The sequence below is a fragment of the Entelurus aequoreus genome, linkage group LG07 (assembly GCF_033978785.1).
Source record: "Entelurus aequoreus isolate RoL-2023_Sb linkage group LG07, RoL_Eaeq_v1.1, whole genome shotgun sequence".
NCBI classification, from domain to species: Eukaryota; Metazoa; Chordata; class Actinopteri; order Syngnathiformes; family Syngnathidae; genus Entelurus; species Entelurus aequoreus.
In genome coordinates, this window is record NC_084737.1 from 64,438,026 (window position 1) to 64,458,025 (window position 20,000).

A 20,000-nucleotide genomic window follows, 5' to 3' on the forward strand; every position below is an offset into this window, starting at 1 on the left:
ATTTGGGGAGAGTCCGCTGCCTTATGCTTACCTGCTAAACACCTTTCTGCTCACCCCACCGTCTCTCCTCTCTGCCTGGCTGTGGCGTAAGCACTGACTCCATGTGCTCTGAATATGCACTGCTGATTGGCTGTTACCGCTCTGCGTGAAACCAATCAGATGGTTGTGGGTGGGACAATGCTGGGATGCACCAGCAGCACAGCAGAGAGACGTACTGACAGGGGGTAGAACGAAGCGGAGCAGCTTGTTAAGACGTTAGTTTAGGCGGTGGCTCTTTGTTGTTGAGGCGGCCGCCTTAACAACAAAGCGCTGCGGGAAACCCAGTAAACACACATACCGGTATATACATTATATATATATATATATATATATATATATATATATATATATATATATATATATATATATATATATATATATATATATATATATATATATATATATATATATATATATATATATATATATATATATATATATATATATACATATATCATTAAGCAGAATCGAAAGTGGAATTGGAACCGGAAAAAACTTATCAATTCCCATCCCTTGATGCAGCGTACAAACATGGAGGTTTTTTTTAGCGTATATTTTCAAAGGTATTAAAACAAGAATTTAAGAAGTCTGGCAGGACAGCGTGTGAAGTACAGTCGTCAGCACAGAGAGAACATCCTTCAGAGCGTTGTCGTCTCTTGGCCGCTGCTTTAAAGTCACCTGTATTTCCTTCACGTCTGCCCTTTCCCTCGCCGTCTCACCTCCTCCAAACGTGGCTTCCTCCTCGCCATCGGCCAGTGCCGCCGCATCGTCGGTGTCCTCGCCGTCTGCAGCGGCCGCATGTGCGCCCGCCTCCTGGTAGAGCAGCTCCGCCAGGACAAGTGTAGTGCGGGGCGGGGCGGCCGTGTGCGTGTACACGTAGATCCGCCATGGCAGCGTGCGTGGCGGCGTGAAGGCCAGCGTGTGGATGTTGAGCAGCTGCAAGGCGGCCTGAAGGCTTTGTGGCGAAACGCGGGTCACGTTTGGACCCTGGAGGTGTTCCGTCCGGCACACAAAATCCAACTTTTCCTCAGCATGCTCCACACCTGGGAGTAAAAAAAAACCAGTCATTAAATCTTTAATTCTACAATAAAAAGTTAATAATACCTGACTTTTTTCTTTCATTGCGTTACTAAATGTGACCCTGCTTAAAATTGTTCATGCGTAAGCCAAACGAGAACAAAAATGAATCAGCAGGCTGCTGGGGATTCATTAACATGACCCTTGTTAACATTGACTATACACTCTTACTCTCGGGACCCAAAAGGGACTTGCTCATTAAAGTGCAGCATTTAAAAATGTAAATGTAAAGTTTTTATTATTAGATTTTATGGCCTTTTTGTCAAAAATACCTTTTTTTTTTTAAAGGAAAAATGCCAAATACTTCTAAATTAATACTACTTGTATAAACTGTATATTCATATATGTACACACTAATACTGCTTGTATACACTGTATATTAATACATGTACACACTAACACTACTTGTATAAACTGTATATTCATACATGTACACACTAATACTACTTGTATAAACTGTATATTCATACATGTACACACTAATATTACTTGTATAAACTGTACATTCATATATGTACACACTAATACTGCTTGTATACACTGTATATTTAAACATGTAGACACTAATACTTCTTGTATAAATACACTTTGATAAGTAAGTAAACTGACTGTATATTTATACATGTATATAATAATATTGCTTGTATACACTGTATATTTATACATGTACACACTAATACTACTTGTATTAATACTACTTGTATAAATACACTTTGATAAGTAAGTAAACTTTGACTGTATATTTATACACGTACATACTAATATTGCTTGTATACACTATATTTATACATGTACACACTAATAGAACTTGTAAACACAGTATATTCATACATGTACACACTAATACTACTTGTATAAACTGTATATTCATACATGTACACATTAATACTACTTGTATAAACTGTATATTCATATATGTACACACTAATACTGCTTGTATACACTGTATATTCATACATGTACACACTAATGCTACTTGTGTAAACTGTATATTCATATACAGTATGTACACACTAATACTACTTGTGTGCACTGTATTTTTATACTTGTACACACTAATACTACTTGTATAAATATACTTGATAAGTAAACTTTGACTGTATATTTATACATGTACATACTAATATTGCTTGTATACACTGTATATTTATAAATGTACACACTAATACTACTTGTATACACTGTATATTTATACATGTACACACTAGTATTACTTGTGTGAACTGTATATTTATACATGTACACTAATACTACATGTATACATTGTATATTTATACATGTGCACACTACAATACTTGTATAAACTTTACTTGTATACATGTACACACTACAATACTTGTATAAAGTGTACATGTATACATGTACTCACAATAATACTTGTGTAAAGTGTACATGTACACATGATAATACTTGTATAAACTGTACATGTACACACAATAATACTTGTATAAAGTGTACATGTACACACAATAGTACTTGTATAATGTGTTTATTTATTAATGTACTCAAAAATAATACTTGTACAAAGCGTACATTTATACATCTCCACACTAAAATACTTGTATGTGTACATGTACACAGTATAATATTTGTATAAAGTGTACATGTACACACTACAATACTTGTATAAAGTGTACATGTAAACACAATACTACTTGTTTAAAGTGTACATGTACAGCACGGTGGAACAGGGGTTAGTGCATGTACACAATACGAAGGTCCTGAGTAGTCCTGAGTTCAATCCCGGGCTCGGGATCTTTCTGTGTGGAGTTTGCATGTTCTCCCCGTGACTGCGTGGGTTCCCTCCGGGTACTCCGGCTTCCTCCCACCTCCAAAAACATGCACCTGGGGATAGGTTGATTGGCAACACTAAACTGGCCCTAGTGTGTGAATGTGAGTGTGAATGTTGTCTTTCTATCTGTGTTGGCCCTGTGATGAGGTGGCGACTTGTCCAGGGTGTACCCTGCCTTCCGCTCGAATGCAGCTGAGATAGGCTCCAGCACCCCCCGCAACCCCAAAAGGGACAAGCAGTAGAAAATGGATGTACACACAATAGTACTTGTTTAACGTGTACATGTACACACTATAGCACTTGTATAAGGCGTACATGTACACACTATAGAACCTGTATAACGTGTACATGTACACACTACAGTACTTTTATAACATATACATGTACACACTACAGTACTTTTATAACGTATACCGGTACATGTACACACTACAGTACTTGTATTGTATTGTTGTGTTACCTTGCAGCCACAGACGTTCAAACTCCTGAGGGCTGAGAGTCGGGAACAAACTAATAGGGACAACAGCGCTAGTCGCCAAGGTGTCTGCAGGTGCGTCTGGAAGACCAACAGAGGAGAGGCGGGGCTTGGTCGCCAAGTTGTCTGCAGGTGCGTCTGGAAGACCAACAGAGGAGAGGCGGGGCTTGGTCGCCAAGTTGTCTGCAGGTGCGTCTGGAAGACCAACAGAGGAGAGGCGGGGCTTGGTCGCCAAGTTGTCTGCAGGTGTGTCTGGGAGACCAACAGAGAGGAGGCTTGTAAGAAAAGTCGGAGAATTGAGAACCATTAATTCTGGTACAGGCAGCACGGTGGCACATGTACATGTTAGTACATGTGCCTCACAATACAAAGGTCGAGAGTTAAATCCCGGGCTCGGGATATTTCTGTGTGGAGTTTGCATGTTCTCCCCGTGACTGCGTGGGTTCCCTCCGGGTACTCCGGCTTCCTCCCACCCCCAAAAACATGCACCTGGGTATAGGTTGATTGGCAACACTAAATTGGCCCTAGTGTGTTAATGTGAGTGTGAATGTTGTCTGTCTATCTGTGTTGGCCCTGCGATGAGATGGCGACTTGTCCAGGGTGTACCCCGCCTTCCACCTGAATGCAGCTGAGATAGGCTGCAGCACCCCCCGCGACCACGAAAGGGACAAGCGGTAGAAAATGGATGGATGGATAGTTCTGGTCCAATGTAGAAAACATTTGTATCCTATGCACAGTTTTGAGTATGAATCATATTTGTAGTTGTAGTTCTGATCGGGATTTTCAGATACCAAAATCCATGAGTGAGATCTGTGGCCAAAATCTGTACTTTTTCCACATTTTGTTATGTTACAGAACTTATTCCAAAATGGAAATTAATTAATTGTTGTCCTCAAAATCTACACACAATTCCCCATAATGACAATGTAAATTTTTTTTAATTTATTTTAGTTTTAATCAATTTTCTAAATGAAAAATATTTACCTTTTTATGCAATGGGGTATTGTGTGTAGAATTTTGAGGACAAAAAATATATATTTAATTTTGGAATACGACTAACATGAAACAGGATGCACTGTATGAGTCGAGACGCCCCCTGGTGGCCGGTTACAAAATAGTCCATGCGATCATAGAAGACTTGGTGATGGTCAATCAATCAATTTCATGAAAATATCAGGACTCCTTTGGAAGAAGACTCACCTGCAGGAACACCTTCAACTTCAGCGTCCAGAGGGTCTGCGAGGTCAGAGGTCATGTGATCAAAGTCGTCGCTGTTGACGGACTCTGTCCCCGCGGCGTTCTGCCAGAGAGGCATCAGCGTGTTGAAAGCGTGAGCCCACTGGCTTGGCGGCTCTGCGGGACGGCCAATAAGAACGCCAAGGGACGGGTCTGACCTCCGACCCTGGAGGACCTTGCGTGTCTCGTCAACCCCGCATCGTAGAAGGCGATAGTAGAGAAGCGCCTGATCGCGCACGCACATGTCAGTCTCCTCATCTGTGGGGGACATTTTTTTTCTCCATTTTATTAAAATTCAGTGGAACCTCCATTTACAAACTCTTCCATTTGCCTCTGTGTGCAAACCATGTCTTTGTGTATGAACGCTTTATTCATTTTGTGTCCTGCTTGCAGGCAAAAAACGGGGCGAAACCTTTTTGTGGAGGCGGAGCCTTCCACGTCACTTGCTGACCAGTCCACTACAAGTCACTTCTCAGTCCTTCAGCATGTGGTATAACTCAATATTGTTCCCAACAAGACAGCATGTAGTTAATCTAAGTAAAATTTACTTTTTTAAATATGTATTATTGTAGAAATATAGTTATTAAAGTTAAGGTTTTTACTTATTTCTGATCATTTGTGAGGGCACCAAATGGACTTCTGGGCCATGTGTTGGCAGAGCAGTGCATACAGGACAGTTCAGCTTGTTGTTGTTTTGGCTTGTTAACAGGGATGTATTGTACTGTGAATACTGCAATATTTTGATATCAAAATCCTCACAATAATACCGTGACTGTATCGAACAAAAACTTGATCAGAGTAGTTGTTTTCTGGCACTTTTGATTAATTAAACTACACCTTTTAAAAGTCCTTGCTTGGCGTCAGCATGCGAGGTCCATGTGTGGGTGGTCGTAAAGGGGAGAGAAAGGATTGTTTTTTGGAAATTTTCATCAAAATCGGTCCATAACTTTTTTAGGTAAGTTGCTGACAGACAAATCCTGGAGAAAACACAACCTCTATGGTCTGCGGACTGCAAGGTAAAGCTTGCCGCCTTCATCTGGAGTTTTTCCAAGACGACACACGTAAGGCTGGTCAAAAGTACTTTTTTTCAGTAACATTGAATCAACCCGTGTTTTAAATAGATTTGTTATCCAAGTTTTAAGTAGGAAATACGCCGAGCGGCAGCTAAGACAAGGACAATGAGTTTGGTGACACTACACATTAGCGGTGTGAATCTTGGGACACCGAATGATTCGATCCGATTACAATTACTGGGGCCACGATTTGTATCAGAATCGATCCCACAGTATATTATTTTTTATAATAATTATAATATATATATACAGGTTACATGTGAGAAAACCTCCTTCTTGTTGCATGGAGATGGCATAAAAACATAATTTAAAAAATTTATTTTTATCGCATTTTAAAAAATTATGACTCAATTTAGAATCAGGATGAAAAAGAATCACGATTTAGATTTGTGCACCCCTACAACACACTGCGGGGAACACAAGTAATATGACAAGCTACCATCACCCGGAAAATATATTTGATGCCAGCGAGGCCGAGCAACAATTTGTGAGGTATTTACATTAATAAACGTTAAAATGTCCCTGAACTTTTCTAAAAATCAGCATTTTTCAAAGTGATATAAAGTTAAATGTTGAAAGAGACTTAAGCGAATATTACTGTTTTACACTGAATGTTTATAATTAGTAGTCAGTGTAAATACACTAACCTGAAAGTGTACAGTTGTGCTCATAAGTTTACATACCCTGGGAGAATTTATGATTTCTTGGCCATTCTTCAGAGAATATGAATGATAACACAAAAACCTTTCTTCCATTCATGCTTAATGGTTGTGTCAAGCTATTTATTGGCAAACAACTGTGTTTACTCTTTTTAAATCAAAATGACAAAAGAAAGTACCCAAATGACCCTGATCAAAAGTTTACATACCCCAGTGACTTTGATCTGATAACATGTACAAAAGTTGACACAAACAGGTTTGAATGGCTAATCAAGGTTCCAATCCTCACCTGTGACATGTTTGTTTGTAATTAATGTGTGTGTATAAAAGGTCAGTGAGTTTCTGGGCCTCTGACAGACCATTGCATCTTTCATCCAGTGCTGCACAGATGTTTCTGCATTCTGAGTCATGGGGAAGGCAAAATAATTGTCAAAGGATCTGCGAGAAAAGGTAATTGAATTGCATAAAAGAGGCAAGGGGTATAAAAAGCTTTCCAAGGAATTGAGAATGCCAATCAGCAGTGTTGAAACACTGATTAAGAAGTGGAAAATGAGGGATTCAGGTAGACCAGCAAAGATTTCAGCCACAACTGCCAGGAAAATTGTTCAAGATACAAAGAAAAATCCACGAATAACTTCAGCCGAAATACAGGACTCTCTGAAAAATTGTGGTGTGGCTGTTTCAAGATGCACAATAAGGAGGCACTTGAAGAAAAATGGTCTGCATGGTCGAGTCGACCAGAAGAAAGTTACAGTTATCAGATCAAAGTCACTGGGGTATGTAAACTTTTGATCAGGGTCATTTGGGTACTTTCATTTGTCATTTTGATTCAAAAAGAGTAAACACAGTTGTTTGCCAATAAATAGCTTCACACAACCATTAAGCATGAATGGAAGAAAGGTTTTTGTGTTATCATTCATATTCTCTGAAGAATGGCCAAGAAATCATAAATTCTCCCAGGGTTTGTAAACTTTTGAGCACGACTGTATATATATATATATATATATATATATATATATATATATATATATATATATATATAAATATATATATATATATATATATATAAATATATATATATATATATATAAATATATATATATAAATATATATATATATATATATATAAATATATATATATATAAATAAATATATATATATATATAAATAAATATGTATATATATAAATATATATATATATAAATATATATATATATATATAAATATATATATATATATATATATATATATATATATATATATAAATATATATATATATATATATATATAAATATATATATATATATATATATATATATAAATATATATATATATAAATATATATATATATATATATATATATAAATATATAAATATATATATATATATATATAAATATATAAATATATATATATATATATATATATATATATATATAAATATATATAAATATATATATATATATATATATATATACATAAATATATAAATATATATATATAAATATATATAAATATATATATATATAAATATATATATATATACATGTATACATACATATATATATATACACATATGTACATATATATATATATACATATACGTACATACATACAAACATATATGTATATATACGTATGTATATATACATACATACATATGTATATAAACATACATACATACATATGTACGGTATATAAACAAACATACATACATACACATTTTTATATACATATATACAGTATATATACGTATACACACACACACACACATATATATATAAAAAATGTGTATATTTAAATATACACGCACGCACGCACACACACACACACAAGCACACACACAATAATATTGTACTTTGTCTCTAATACCGTGATATCTATCGTACTATGAGATTTTGGTAGCGTTACAGCCCAACTTGTTAATAAAGACAAGTTGATCCATTACCTCCTTGTTGTGTTTGTTTGATATACAGTACTGTATAGTACTTTATATTGTGTTCAAAGTGTACAAACCTTCACTTTTGTTGAGGCTGGAACCAATTTTTCATATTTACATTGTTTCTTATGGAGAAATTTGCTTTCCTGGACAGACTTTTCTATTTACGAACCCTGTTGAATAACCAATTAAGTTTGTAAATCGAGGTTCCACTGTGTCGCAAACATGCTCTCAGTCCTTTTTCCTGTCTGTTGCACGCACACACTCACTCACTCACTCACTCACTCACTCACTCACTCACTCACTCACTCACTCACTCACGCACTCACTCACTCACTCACTCACTCACGCACGCACGCACGCACGCACGCACGCACGCACGCACACACTCACTCACCTATACAGTAGTGCAGCAGTCTTCCAAGCATGTCCTGCGTCTCAGCAGGGCGGCACAAAAACAACCTTACAGAGGCGGTCAGCAGCTCCATCTTGACCCCTGGTGACGTCTCACACCTCACAGTGTCAATGAACACCTCCAGCGTGTAGGGGGCGCTGGAGACTCTATCGCCATATGCTCCCAGGAACCACAGCAAGGCCTGCTTGCCCTGTTAGGATGAAGACAGGAAGCTGAAATTTTTTTCCCGTAATCTCTTTAGCCTCAACTGGACAAAATTCTCACAAGGATCGGGAATATGTTCTTTTTGTTGTTGTTTTTACAAAATCATCCTTTATAAAACTGCTTGGAAGAAAGGGATTGACAACAACTTATTTGTTGTCAATCAAAAACATGGACAGGTAATGCCCTTATACATATAATACCTAGATCCTCGATAAAATAGCTACAGTAGATAAAAATAAAGCTAAATATAATAAAGCTTTTGTGTTAACCGTTTAGGGAAAATACAAGTTCTGAGGTACCTAGGCTTACGAGTTCTTTGTAATTGTTATGCTTTGGTTGCGATCAAAAAAGTGCGTTACGAGCCAAAACATTCGCTCTTACTCGCTATCATTAGCTTCTAGTTAGAGAGGGACATAACTTTGTTTTTTCCAGGCATAGTTATGAAGAAAGTGAGCGTGAAAGACAGCGCTGAGAAGAAGGAGTGAGGAATTAAAGAAATAAGTCATCAAAAAGGTGACAGAGTGAGTAGCTAGCGAACTTGGTGCACCATACTCAAACAGAATGAGGATGTTAAATGAATAAACATGTATCCATGAAAATAGGGAGTAGCTGCTGCTGATGTGTATGACAGAGAAGTAGCTGGAAGGAAATAACGTAGAAGAAGAGGGTGAATACTGTACATTAAAATTACTTCATAAAACTACTGTACTTGTGTGAACTGTATTACATTCTATTGTATTGTTCTTTTTACAATATTAATGATCTAAAAGTTCCTTTTTAAAAGGCGTGTTATATATATTAAAATTGAGATGCTGGGGGGACAAAGCAACAATTAAAGCTACGTGTGCATCACAGAACTGATTCAACTTGTATCACGATGTACCAATGTATTCTTATTTTGGCTACATGCTGACTACAGCTACAAACGTATTATTATTATTATTAATAATACTACAATTATAATATTACACATAATTTTCTTAAATTTGTTTAAAAAAATTAAATAAGTTAATTATTATTTTTATTATTATCACTATTATTTCTATATTGTTACATTCTGAGGTTGCTCATTTGAGGTTGCTCTTTGATATTCTCAACAATGAAGTTACAGTTAAACTAAGCACACAGAGGAAAGTACATTAATATGCACATAAAGTGCACATAAGTGTAAGAAATGTTAAACCAACAATACAGTTTGGTATAATCTGAAAAAAGCAATACAACCGTACAGGAGAAGGGTTGGCTTTTATGCCGTTAGCTTAATGCTAACATACAGTGGACAGTTCTAGTGACAGGCTAACGAAAATTATCATCGCGGTCGTTTCAAACGTTGCTCAAACCTCAAACTGTAACTTTAAAACAAACAACGTAGTGTGGAACTTTAATGCCAGGATAGAGCAGCACATATATCACCTGTATGGTTAAATGTACCTTCCTATGACGCCAAATCCGGAAAAAATTAATGTAAATTCCGGACGAAAACCGCTACTTTTTTCCTAGGCTTTGAACCCTGCGGCTTATAAAACGGTGCGGCTGATTTATGGATTTTTCTTCACTGCTATAAAGTAAATAATGAAAAAAAAATCAAGCAAACACACTGAATAGGTGTGTTATTGTTTAAGCTATGGTGCCATCTTTTGAACAAGTTCGCTCACTGCAAGTGCTGCAGTGGCTGCATTGCACTTCTGTTTAGACTGAGCTATGAACAGTTGCCGTTCTGTCCTCGAGCCGTCCACAGCGTTTCTACTCATATGGATTCTTCATCCATCACTCCAAGCAACATTTGTAAGTGTTACAATATAACTAAGTCAATTCAAATGTATTAAACCGTTCCATATGTGGTGTCTTTAAAAGTGTTTTCATACATATTTGTACCTGCTATCATAATGCAATGAAGATAGCGTCGTTAGAATTAGCTAACACGCTAACACGTTTCTGTGTTAGTATTATTAACTAACAACGGCATTCTTTTTGTATCGTTTCAGTTTCGTAAATTCACCAAAACGTCACCGTGAAGTTATTGAGTCTGTTTAGCTGAATAGAGAGCTAGCTTGCGCAGCTAGTGGGTCTGTGACGATGACTTCTGTTTTGTTTGATCTACCGTTTTACTGCCGTCTTACAGACACCGTTTGGAAACAATTAGGGTATGTAAATAAACATTTACAAAATATTTATGTGTAAATAACTCATTTCACAACGTATATATCTTCGGCTTATAGTCCAGTGCAGCTAATATAAGGGGAAACAATTATTCTAAATTTCAGTGGGTGTGTTTTACAGTCTGGAAAATATGGTATTAAAACCATATTAAAAAAAAAAATATTTGAGGCGGAATGAATGCTTGGGAAACACTTAGACCTGATTCACACTGACACAGACTAGGAACAGAACTGGTTTGTAAACTGAGGACCACCTGTAGGTAATATCCATGCTTACCAGGTTGGCAGCAGTATCAGGCTCACCTGGCTGTCCTGTAGCGTCTCCTCACACCCCTCCAAAGCAGAACACACAGTCTCACTACACTGAGGACACACCCACACCAGATCTCGCATCGTCTGCACCACCGCTGCACAGCGGAGGAGTAAGGGGATAGAGGTAGTAAGTTGTGACAAAGTGATGTACAGTACACGCGGAAGTGAAATCTACCGGATGTGATGTGCTCTTGTTTGAGCCCAAGCAGGCCGATGAGGATTTTGAGACATCTGTCACTGTAGCTCCTCCCAATACGACCTGCGAGTGACCATGAAAGTTAACTAGAAACGTGCATCATTGTTCACCACACTGCATATTTCCTGTATAATACAATATGTGTAATACTTACGTGTTTGTTTCACTAATAAAGTGATGAGGCTGACATTTAATCATTAAATATGGTCTAATAGGGCTGGGTGATAACACAGTATCAATATTTATCATGATAGACAAGTAATTGATATCAATAAAAAAAATTTATTCGATGAAACGTTCATTTTTTTTCCCCCTTCTTGGTGGGAAGAAAGAGGAAGTATGGAAGCAAGGTTGGTTGCATTAACAAAGGCACTGTGGTAACCGAGCAACACAGGAAGTGATCACTGATCAGTGGGAGTGACACGCAAACAGCCAATCAGGTAGCAGTATCAACTATCACGTTTGGTTGATTTGTTGCATGGAGTGAGAAGAGAAAGTCAAAATGAAGAAATTGTGGATAAAGGAGGGAAAGTCACCTTGGACAGGTTTTTGGATTTTTTTCAACGTGGTCTGTAAATGATGCTATGCGCCACACCACCTTAGCCGCACTCACCTTTTAGAGCACAGCTGTATCTTCCTGCCACTAAACCAGCAGAAAATAGTTCTTCTCAGGTTTCTCTAAGTTTACATTTTCACACTTTGCACTATTTTCTTACACTTTATGAAACATTTCTTACATATTCCTTATTTTTAAGAGCTTATTGTTAAGTGTTCAATGTGAGCATTAGCTAATATGCTAACACATTTACGGAGTGTCTGTGTTAGTATTATTAACCTACGATGGTATTATTTTTGAATTGTTTTAGTTTTGTAAATTCCTCAGTAAATTCACCAAAATGTCACCGTGGAGTTATTGAGTCTGTTTAGCTGATTGGAGAACGAGCTTGCGCAGCTAGTGGGTCCATGACGATGACTTCTGTTTTGTTTGATCAGCCGTTTTACGCCATGTTACAGAAATGGACACAATTAAGGTATGTAAACATTCACAAAAATATTTCTGTGTAAATAACTCATTTCACAACGTGTATATCTGCAGCTTATAGTCCGGTGCGGCTAATATATGGAAAATATTTTTTTTCTACAAAAAATGTAGTGGGTATGGCTTATATACTGGTGCACTCTATACTTTGGAAAATATGGCAATCAGAGGAGTGTTACACTTTAAATAAAAACTTTTTTTCCTGGTGCTTCTTTTCAATCGGTCAAAAAAAAAATCAATTATCTATATAGACCGATATAAAACGCTTATATCGTGATACAGTTTTTAGCGTATCTCCCAGCCCTATGTTCTATGCAAAGATGGTATACAGTATTTCTTTATGGGTGAACATGACGACGGGAGTGTAAACACAGCATGTTTAAGTACTACCACACACGTGAGTGAGTGTTTACCAATAGCCGATATTGCGGCCTGGGCAGTGTCGGTGTTGACATCGGTGCAATATTCCTTCAGCTCGTCCAGTATCATCGCTACATTCTCATCATTCACCAGCTCGACCAGCACCTGCAAACGCAACAGCACTCCTATTACTCTTGTTAAAGCTCCTGTGTATACTTGCACACATGAAGTCGCATCCTAAGCAGCTCAAATGTTATTGTGTCGGTTTCTTTTAAGAGGAAGTACAAATATTTGTAGACAGACCTGCCTTGTTGCTCGACGGGAAATGACTAGCGGTAGTTATCATACCAGAAGATTAAAATGATCATATTTTGATAAAAATTATCAAACATACCCGATTTAACGTTATTCAAGTATAGCAAAACATTACCACAGATTTTCAAGCCGATATGAGGAATTATAGCATTATAAAATAGCTATGATTAAAAAAAAAAAAAAAAAAAAAGGCACTCCAAAGAAGCGAGATTAGCCATACAGTTATGTAGATGGGTTAGGGTGAGCAAGTCAAACGCTCCTTGTCGTTAACCTACCCTTAGCTCATTGTCCTTCTCAAATAGTGGGGCAGGCCCCCCGGGGGGGATTCTGGGAAACATGCTTTATCAGTATCATGCTTCGTAAACCCGTGAACTGCAAAGTGTGCTCATTGTGGCCATTCATTCTGACTTCATTTTGATAAAAAAAAAAAAACAATTATTAATTTTTGTTTTGTTTTATATATTGCTCTCCTCGGTTAATGTTGCTGATCGATTTGAATTTATCATGATTACATTTTTTCAGTATCAAATGGTTTGAGTCTTTAAAAAAAAGTTTATAGTTTAAATAAGGATTTAATTTTGGGGGGGAATTTCTTTTTTGTTAAAGACTAAAAAACTATGTTCAAGTTATTATTTTTGTATTCTTTAATGTTAATAAAGATATAATGTTATGCAGAGGTGTATTTATATTTTTTTTATAGACAAATGATATACACTACCGTTCAAAAGTTTGGGGTCACATTTAAATATCCTTATTTTCAATGAAGATAACTTTAAACTAGTCTTAACTTTAAAGAAATACACTCTACACATTGCTAATGTGGTAAATGACTATTCTAGCTGCAAATGTCTGGTTTTTGGTGCAATATCTACATAGGTGTATAGAGGCCCATTTCCAGCAACTATCACTCCAGTGTTCTAATGGTACAATGTGTTTGCTCATTGGCTCAGAAGGCTAATTGATGATTAGAAAACCCTTGTGCAATCATGTTCACACATCTGAAAACAGTTTAGCTCGTTACAGAAGCTAAAAAACTGACCTTCCTTTGAGCAGATTGAGTTTCTGGAGCATCACATTTGTGGGGTCAATTAAACGCTCAAAATGGCCAGAAAAAGAGAACTTTCATCTGAAACTCGACAGTCTATTCTTGTTCTTAGAAATGAAGGCTATTCCACAAAATTGTTTGGGTGACCCCAAACTTTTGAACGGTAGTGTATATTTATAGTCATGGCAGAGGGTGGGGGAGAAAAGTTTTCTTTGGAAAAAATTGAGAAACACTGATGTAAACAAACATGGCGTTGATCGTGTGGGACTTTGTCACTGTTTCATTTGGCATGCTATTTGCACCAAATGTTCTGCAAACACACCACGAAGAGGAGGAGAAGCGGGGGGACATCGTGCCTCAACACATCAAACCTTATCAGACACCTGAAATGCCAAACAGTGTTTTGAAAGCCTACAAAGACGCCTGCTGTGCCCCAAAGCAAGTTTTGCAAAAACTACACTTACTTCTAAATTTAAAAAAAGAATAGATATAAATACCAAGGGAAACTCCTTGTTTGTAAAAATACTTGGCTAATAAAACTGATTCTGAAGTATCAGTCTTGAGAAGCAGGAAGTTACCTGAATCGATTAGGAAGTGCATCTTTACTTATAATGCAGTTGTATCTTTAGATTAACAGTTGGACAATTGCTGACAAAGAAAAAGAACGACCCACAACATCCTGTTTGTGTTTGCTGATAGCCACGTTTGAAGGGTCAAATTAGTGTACATTATGAGACTATTGGAATTATCCATTGCACAGAGGAGAGATTATCTTATAATATTATTAATACTATTACATCTGGCAACGCTGTGCCTCACCTGCATCTTCCTCTGCTTGATAAAGGCTGGCTCAGCATAGCCACAGAAGAAACGCTTGTAGTGTGCCCCCATCAGGCCAGGGACAGACCGCAGCAGCAACTGCACGGGGAACAGATTCATAAAAGATGCTACTGGGACAGTTGTACAATAAAAACACTTAATGGGTACCGTAACTAGGGCAAACATTTAAAACAAACACATCTTCTGACTCCACATTACCTTAGAGCTGTATCTTCATTTCATTGTTTATTTGATCCTATTTTGTATCGTTTGTGATCCAACAATTATGGACTATCAGCGTCTCTCATTTGGTCCCAGTTGAAGAGTTAAAGCTGCTGTATGTCACACTCGTGTTCTAATAATAACCCCAACATGTATTTGTTAAATCTGTTCTTTTACAATACTATTAGTAACATATGGCAGCTGCTGGTGCTGTTGCTATTTTTGTTTGGTTCAAAATAATGTCACTTGGAGCCAGCAGCTTTGATTGATTGATGGATTGATTGAAACTTTTATTAGTAGATTGCACAGTACAGTACATATTCCGTACAATTGACCACTAAATGGTAACACCCAAATAAGTTTTTCAACTTGCTTAAATCGGGGTCCAGCTTAATCAATTCATGGTACAAATATATACTATCAGCATAATACAGTCATCATACAAGTTAATCACCAGAGTATATACATTGAATTATTTACAATCCAGGGGGGGGGGGGGGGCGGAGGTTAGGTTGCTATCAGCATATTTCAGGCATCTTACAAGTTTATCATCTGAGAAATGGACATTGTAACAGTGTAGGTCTCACTTTGTAGGATATGTACAGCGAGCAGTGAATATAGTGAGCTCAGAAAGCATAAGAACAAGTATATATATTTGATTATTTACAATCCGGGGAGGTGGGATGTGGTGGGGGGAGGGGGTTAGGCTAGGGTTGTAGCTGCCTGGAGGTGTTCTTTTAGTGCGGTTTTGAAGGAGGATAGAAATGCACTTTCTTTTACACCTGTTGGAAGTGCATTCCATATTGATGTGGCACAGTAGAAGGAGAATGAGTTAAGACCTTTGTTAGATCGGAATCTGGGTTTGACGTGGTTTGTGGAGCTCCCCCTGGTGTTGTGGTTATGGTGGTAATTTACGTTCTGGAAGTAGTTTGACATGTACTTCGGTATTAGGGAGGTGTAGCAAATTTTATAGACTAGGCTCAGTGCAAGTTGTTTTACTCTGTCCTCCACCCTGAGCCAGCCCACTTTGGAGAAGGAGAAGTGGGTAGGAGTTAGGTGGGATCTGGGAGCTTTAAAGGGGAACTGCATTTTTGGGGGGAATTTTGCCTATTTGTTCACAAAACTTATGAGAAACAAGAAGACAAAAGGTTTTTGGTTTTTCTGCATTCTTACATGTAAAAATTTACTTGTTCTAGGTGGCTAGCAATGCAGCTAATGTTAGCAATCAATTGTACCTCTAAATCACTTTAAAAATGCATTCAAAAACTGTCAACAATACTTCCTTTATGTTCTGTAACCTGTATAATAACCAAACTGTAGCAGCATTGTTATTGTAGGAGTGAACACAGAGGAACTCCTTTTCTAGCGTAGTAACACATCGGCGAGCTACTGTATTAGCCCTAAAAGCTAACTACAGAAAGAGATAAGCTAGTTTGAGTTTGTAATACACAACACAATGCGATAGTACACCAATCTGTACTGACTGAAAAACATGAACCTTCATATTACAGTATCTGTAAAGTATTATTTCATGTTTGGTTTGTACACAGCTAGCCAGACAGTGTATGCACTGTAGTTGTACTAACACGAATCACGTGCTGCGTGTATCATGATCAATATAAAGTGTGACTCACTCGATGGACAGTTGTCTGTTTGGACCAGCTGGCCGGGGACGTTTTGCCCCGGTTTATTTGGGTAAGCACTCCATTAATGTCTATATACCATAGCTTCAAATTCCACATTTTGCAGCTTCGAGTCACTTTCACCTCACTCTCTTGGCTTCCGTCTGCTCTAACGTCTCACTCTTCTTCTTCTTCTCACTATTACGTTGACCATCATTGTCCTTATTAATGGCTTTGCACAAAGACGACAACAAACTATTTTCATGTGATTTCATTAGGAGTGTCCCGTTCCCGAAACAACTTTTTCACTTCCGGTACGATGCTGATTTTGGAGCCTTGATTGTTGGCCGATACCGACATTGATCCAATGCGAAATCAGCTGGAATCATACCTACTTGTATTATTTAGTAGTGTGGAATGTTGTAAAAGGTCTGGAATTGACTTATGCTGTCTTTAAGTTGAAGTGGAGTGGTAATTGTTTATTTGGTGGCACCTAGTGGTCAGAATAATTCATGAAGTTAAGCTCATGATGTGGACTCGTTAATGACTGGCTACTTTCTAATACTGCCTCGGAGACTTTGTATGTGTAAGTAATATGATAAATAAATGATAAATGGGTTATACTTGTATAGCGCTTTTCTACCTTCAAGGTACTCAAAGCGCTTTGACAGTATTTCCACATTCACCCATTCACACACACATTCACACACTGATGGCGGGAGCTGCCATGCAAGGCGCTAACCAGCAGCCATCAGGAGCAAGGGTGAAGTGTCTTGCCCAAGGACACAACGGACATGACTCGGATGGTAGACGGTGGGGATTGAACCCCAGTAACCAGCAACCCTCCGATTGCTGGCACAGCCACTCTACCAACTTCGCCACGCCGTATTATTTGGTACTTGTTTATATTGACAAATGTGCTGTTTTATTGTTCAATGGTTATTACCTATGTCTAGTTGTGTGCTATTGTGTGCTTAGCTGTTGTGTATCCACTAGCTCCTAGTAGCTTATAGCAGGGGTTCTTAACCTTTTTGACCTCGGGGCCCAACTTTTCCACTACAGATGGGCCCGGTCCCACTGAAACACTAAAACACAATTAGTAATCTTACTCTTGATTTGAATCATATTCAATAACTACAGTATATCTAACCTATTTACAGTTTACAACAGGGATGTCAAACATCGAACAGGTTCAATTCGGCCCGCGAGATGAGTTTAAGTGAAAAAATTGAGGACAAGCGGTAGAAAATGGATGGATGTATGTTAAATGAAAGAAACTGCTGTTCTAAATTTGTCCACTGGATGTCGCAATAGTAATTACTTTTTTGTAGGCGAGCAAGTACACCAAGCAAGAGGTACGCTGCCTGAGTGTTACAGTAGTAGTGCTTATATGTATGAGTGCACATGTGTACTTTGTTTGAGTGTTAATGATGACATTGTGATATTTAAGACATGTCAAATTGCTACAAAAAAATTATGTGCAACTAATTTTTTTAATTTAGTAGCACTTGTCTAGCAATGCGTGCTTAATCTTCTGATGGGCATTATTAAAGGCCTACTGAAACCCACTACTACCGACCACGTAGTCTGATAGTTTATATATCAATGATGAAATCTTAACAATGCAACACACGCCAATACGGCCGGGTTAACTTATAAAGTGCAATTTAAATTTCCCGCTAAACTTCCGGTTGAAAACGTCTATATATGATGACGTATGCGCGTGACGTCAATCGTTGAACCGGAAGTATTGGTACCCCATTGAATCCAATACAAAAAAGCTCTGTTTTCATTTCAAAATTCCACAGTATTCTGGACATCTGTGTTGGTGAATCTTTTGCAATTTGTTTAATGAACAATGACGACTGCAAAGAAGAAAGTTGTAGGTGGGATCGGTGTATTAGCGGCTGGCTGTAGCAACACAACCAGGAGGACTTACTTGGATAGCAGACGCACTAGCCGACGCTAGCCGCCAACCGCACGGATGATCGGGTGAAGTCCTTCGTCCTACCGTCGATCGCTGGAACGCAGGTGAGCACGGGTGTTGATGAGCAAATGAGGGCTGGCGTAGGTGGAGCGCTAATGTTTTTATCATAGCTCTGTGAGGTCCCGTTGCTAAATGAGCTTCAATGGCGTCGTTAGCAACAGTATTGTTAAGCTTTGCCAGGCTGGGAATTATTAACCGTGTAGTTACATGTACATGGTTTAATAGTATTGTTGATCTTCTGTCTATCCTTCCAGTCAGGGATTTATTTATTTTGTTTCTATTGGCATTTGAGCCCGATGCTATCACGTTAGCTCAGTAGCTAAAGAGCTTCGCCGATGTATTGTCGTGGAGATAAAAGTCACTGTGAATGTCCATTTCGCGTTCTCGACTCTCATTTTCAAGAGAATATAGTATCCGAGGTGGTTTGAAATACAAATCCGTGATCCACAATAGAAAAAGGAGAAAGTGTGGAATCCAATGAACCCTTGTACCTAAGTTACGGTCAGAGCGAAAAAAAATACGTCCTGCACTGCCTCTCTAGTCCTTCACTCTCACTTTCCTCATCCACAAATCTTTAATCCTCGCTCAAATTAATGGGGTACTCGTCGCTTTCTCTGTCCGAATCTCTCTCGCTGCATTGTAAACAATGGTAGAATGTGAGGAATCCTTCCTCTGGTGATGTCACGCTACTTCCGGTATAGGCAAGGCTTTTTTTTATCAGCGACCAAAAGTTGCGACCTTTATCGTCGTTGTTCTCTACTAAATCCTTTCATCAAAAATATGGCAATATCGCAAAATGATTAAGTATGACACATAGAATGGATCTGCTATCCCCGTTTAAATAAAATCAATTCCATTTCAGTAGGCCTTAATGTTATGCTATCTGGTGCTAAGGAAATGTAAATGTAATGCATCCATGTCAGTGTAAATGTTTATTTCTCAAAGACATACGCTCACCTGGATGTGGCAGAGCGCAGTGAACCTCATCTCTCTGGACGCACTCCCACAGGCGGCCA

General features: G+C 37.9%; 1 protein-coding gene across 1 annotated transcript in view; it reads right to left on the reverse strand.

Annotated features, from left to right (window-relative positions):
* Positions 1-547: 547 nt before the first annotated feature.
* ap4b1 (adaptor related protein complex 4 subunit beta 1) overlaps positions 548-20,000 on the reverse strand; it is a 33,555-nt gene continuing 14,102 nt past the window's right edge. The window contains exons 6-14 of the mRNA XM_062052200.1: positions 19,942-20,000; positions 15,154-15,252; positions 13,028-13,139; positions 11,555-11,638; positions 11,371-11,474; positions 8,687-8,894; positions 4,584-4,877; positions 3,369-3,635; positions 548-1,082 (exon numbers count right to left, since the gene is read on the reverse strand). The exon at positions 19,942-20,000 is cut by the window's right edge and continues 227 nt beyond it. Of these exons, the coding sequence (XP_061908184.1) occupies positions 619-1,082; positions 3,369-3,635; positions 4,584-4,877; positions 8,687-8,894; positions 11,371-11,474; positions 11,555-11,638; positions 13,028-13,139; positions 15,154-15,252; positions 19,942-20,000 (1,691 nt within the window). The 3' untranslated portion in view covers positions 548-618. The remainder of the gene's footprint in view (positions 1,083-3,368; positions 3,636-4,583; positions 4,878-8,686; positions 8,895-11,370; positions 11,475-11,554; positions 11,639-13,027; positions 13,140-15,153; positions 15,253-19,941) is intronic.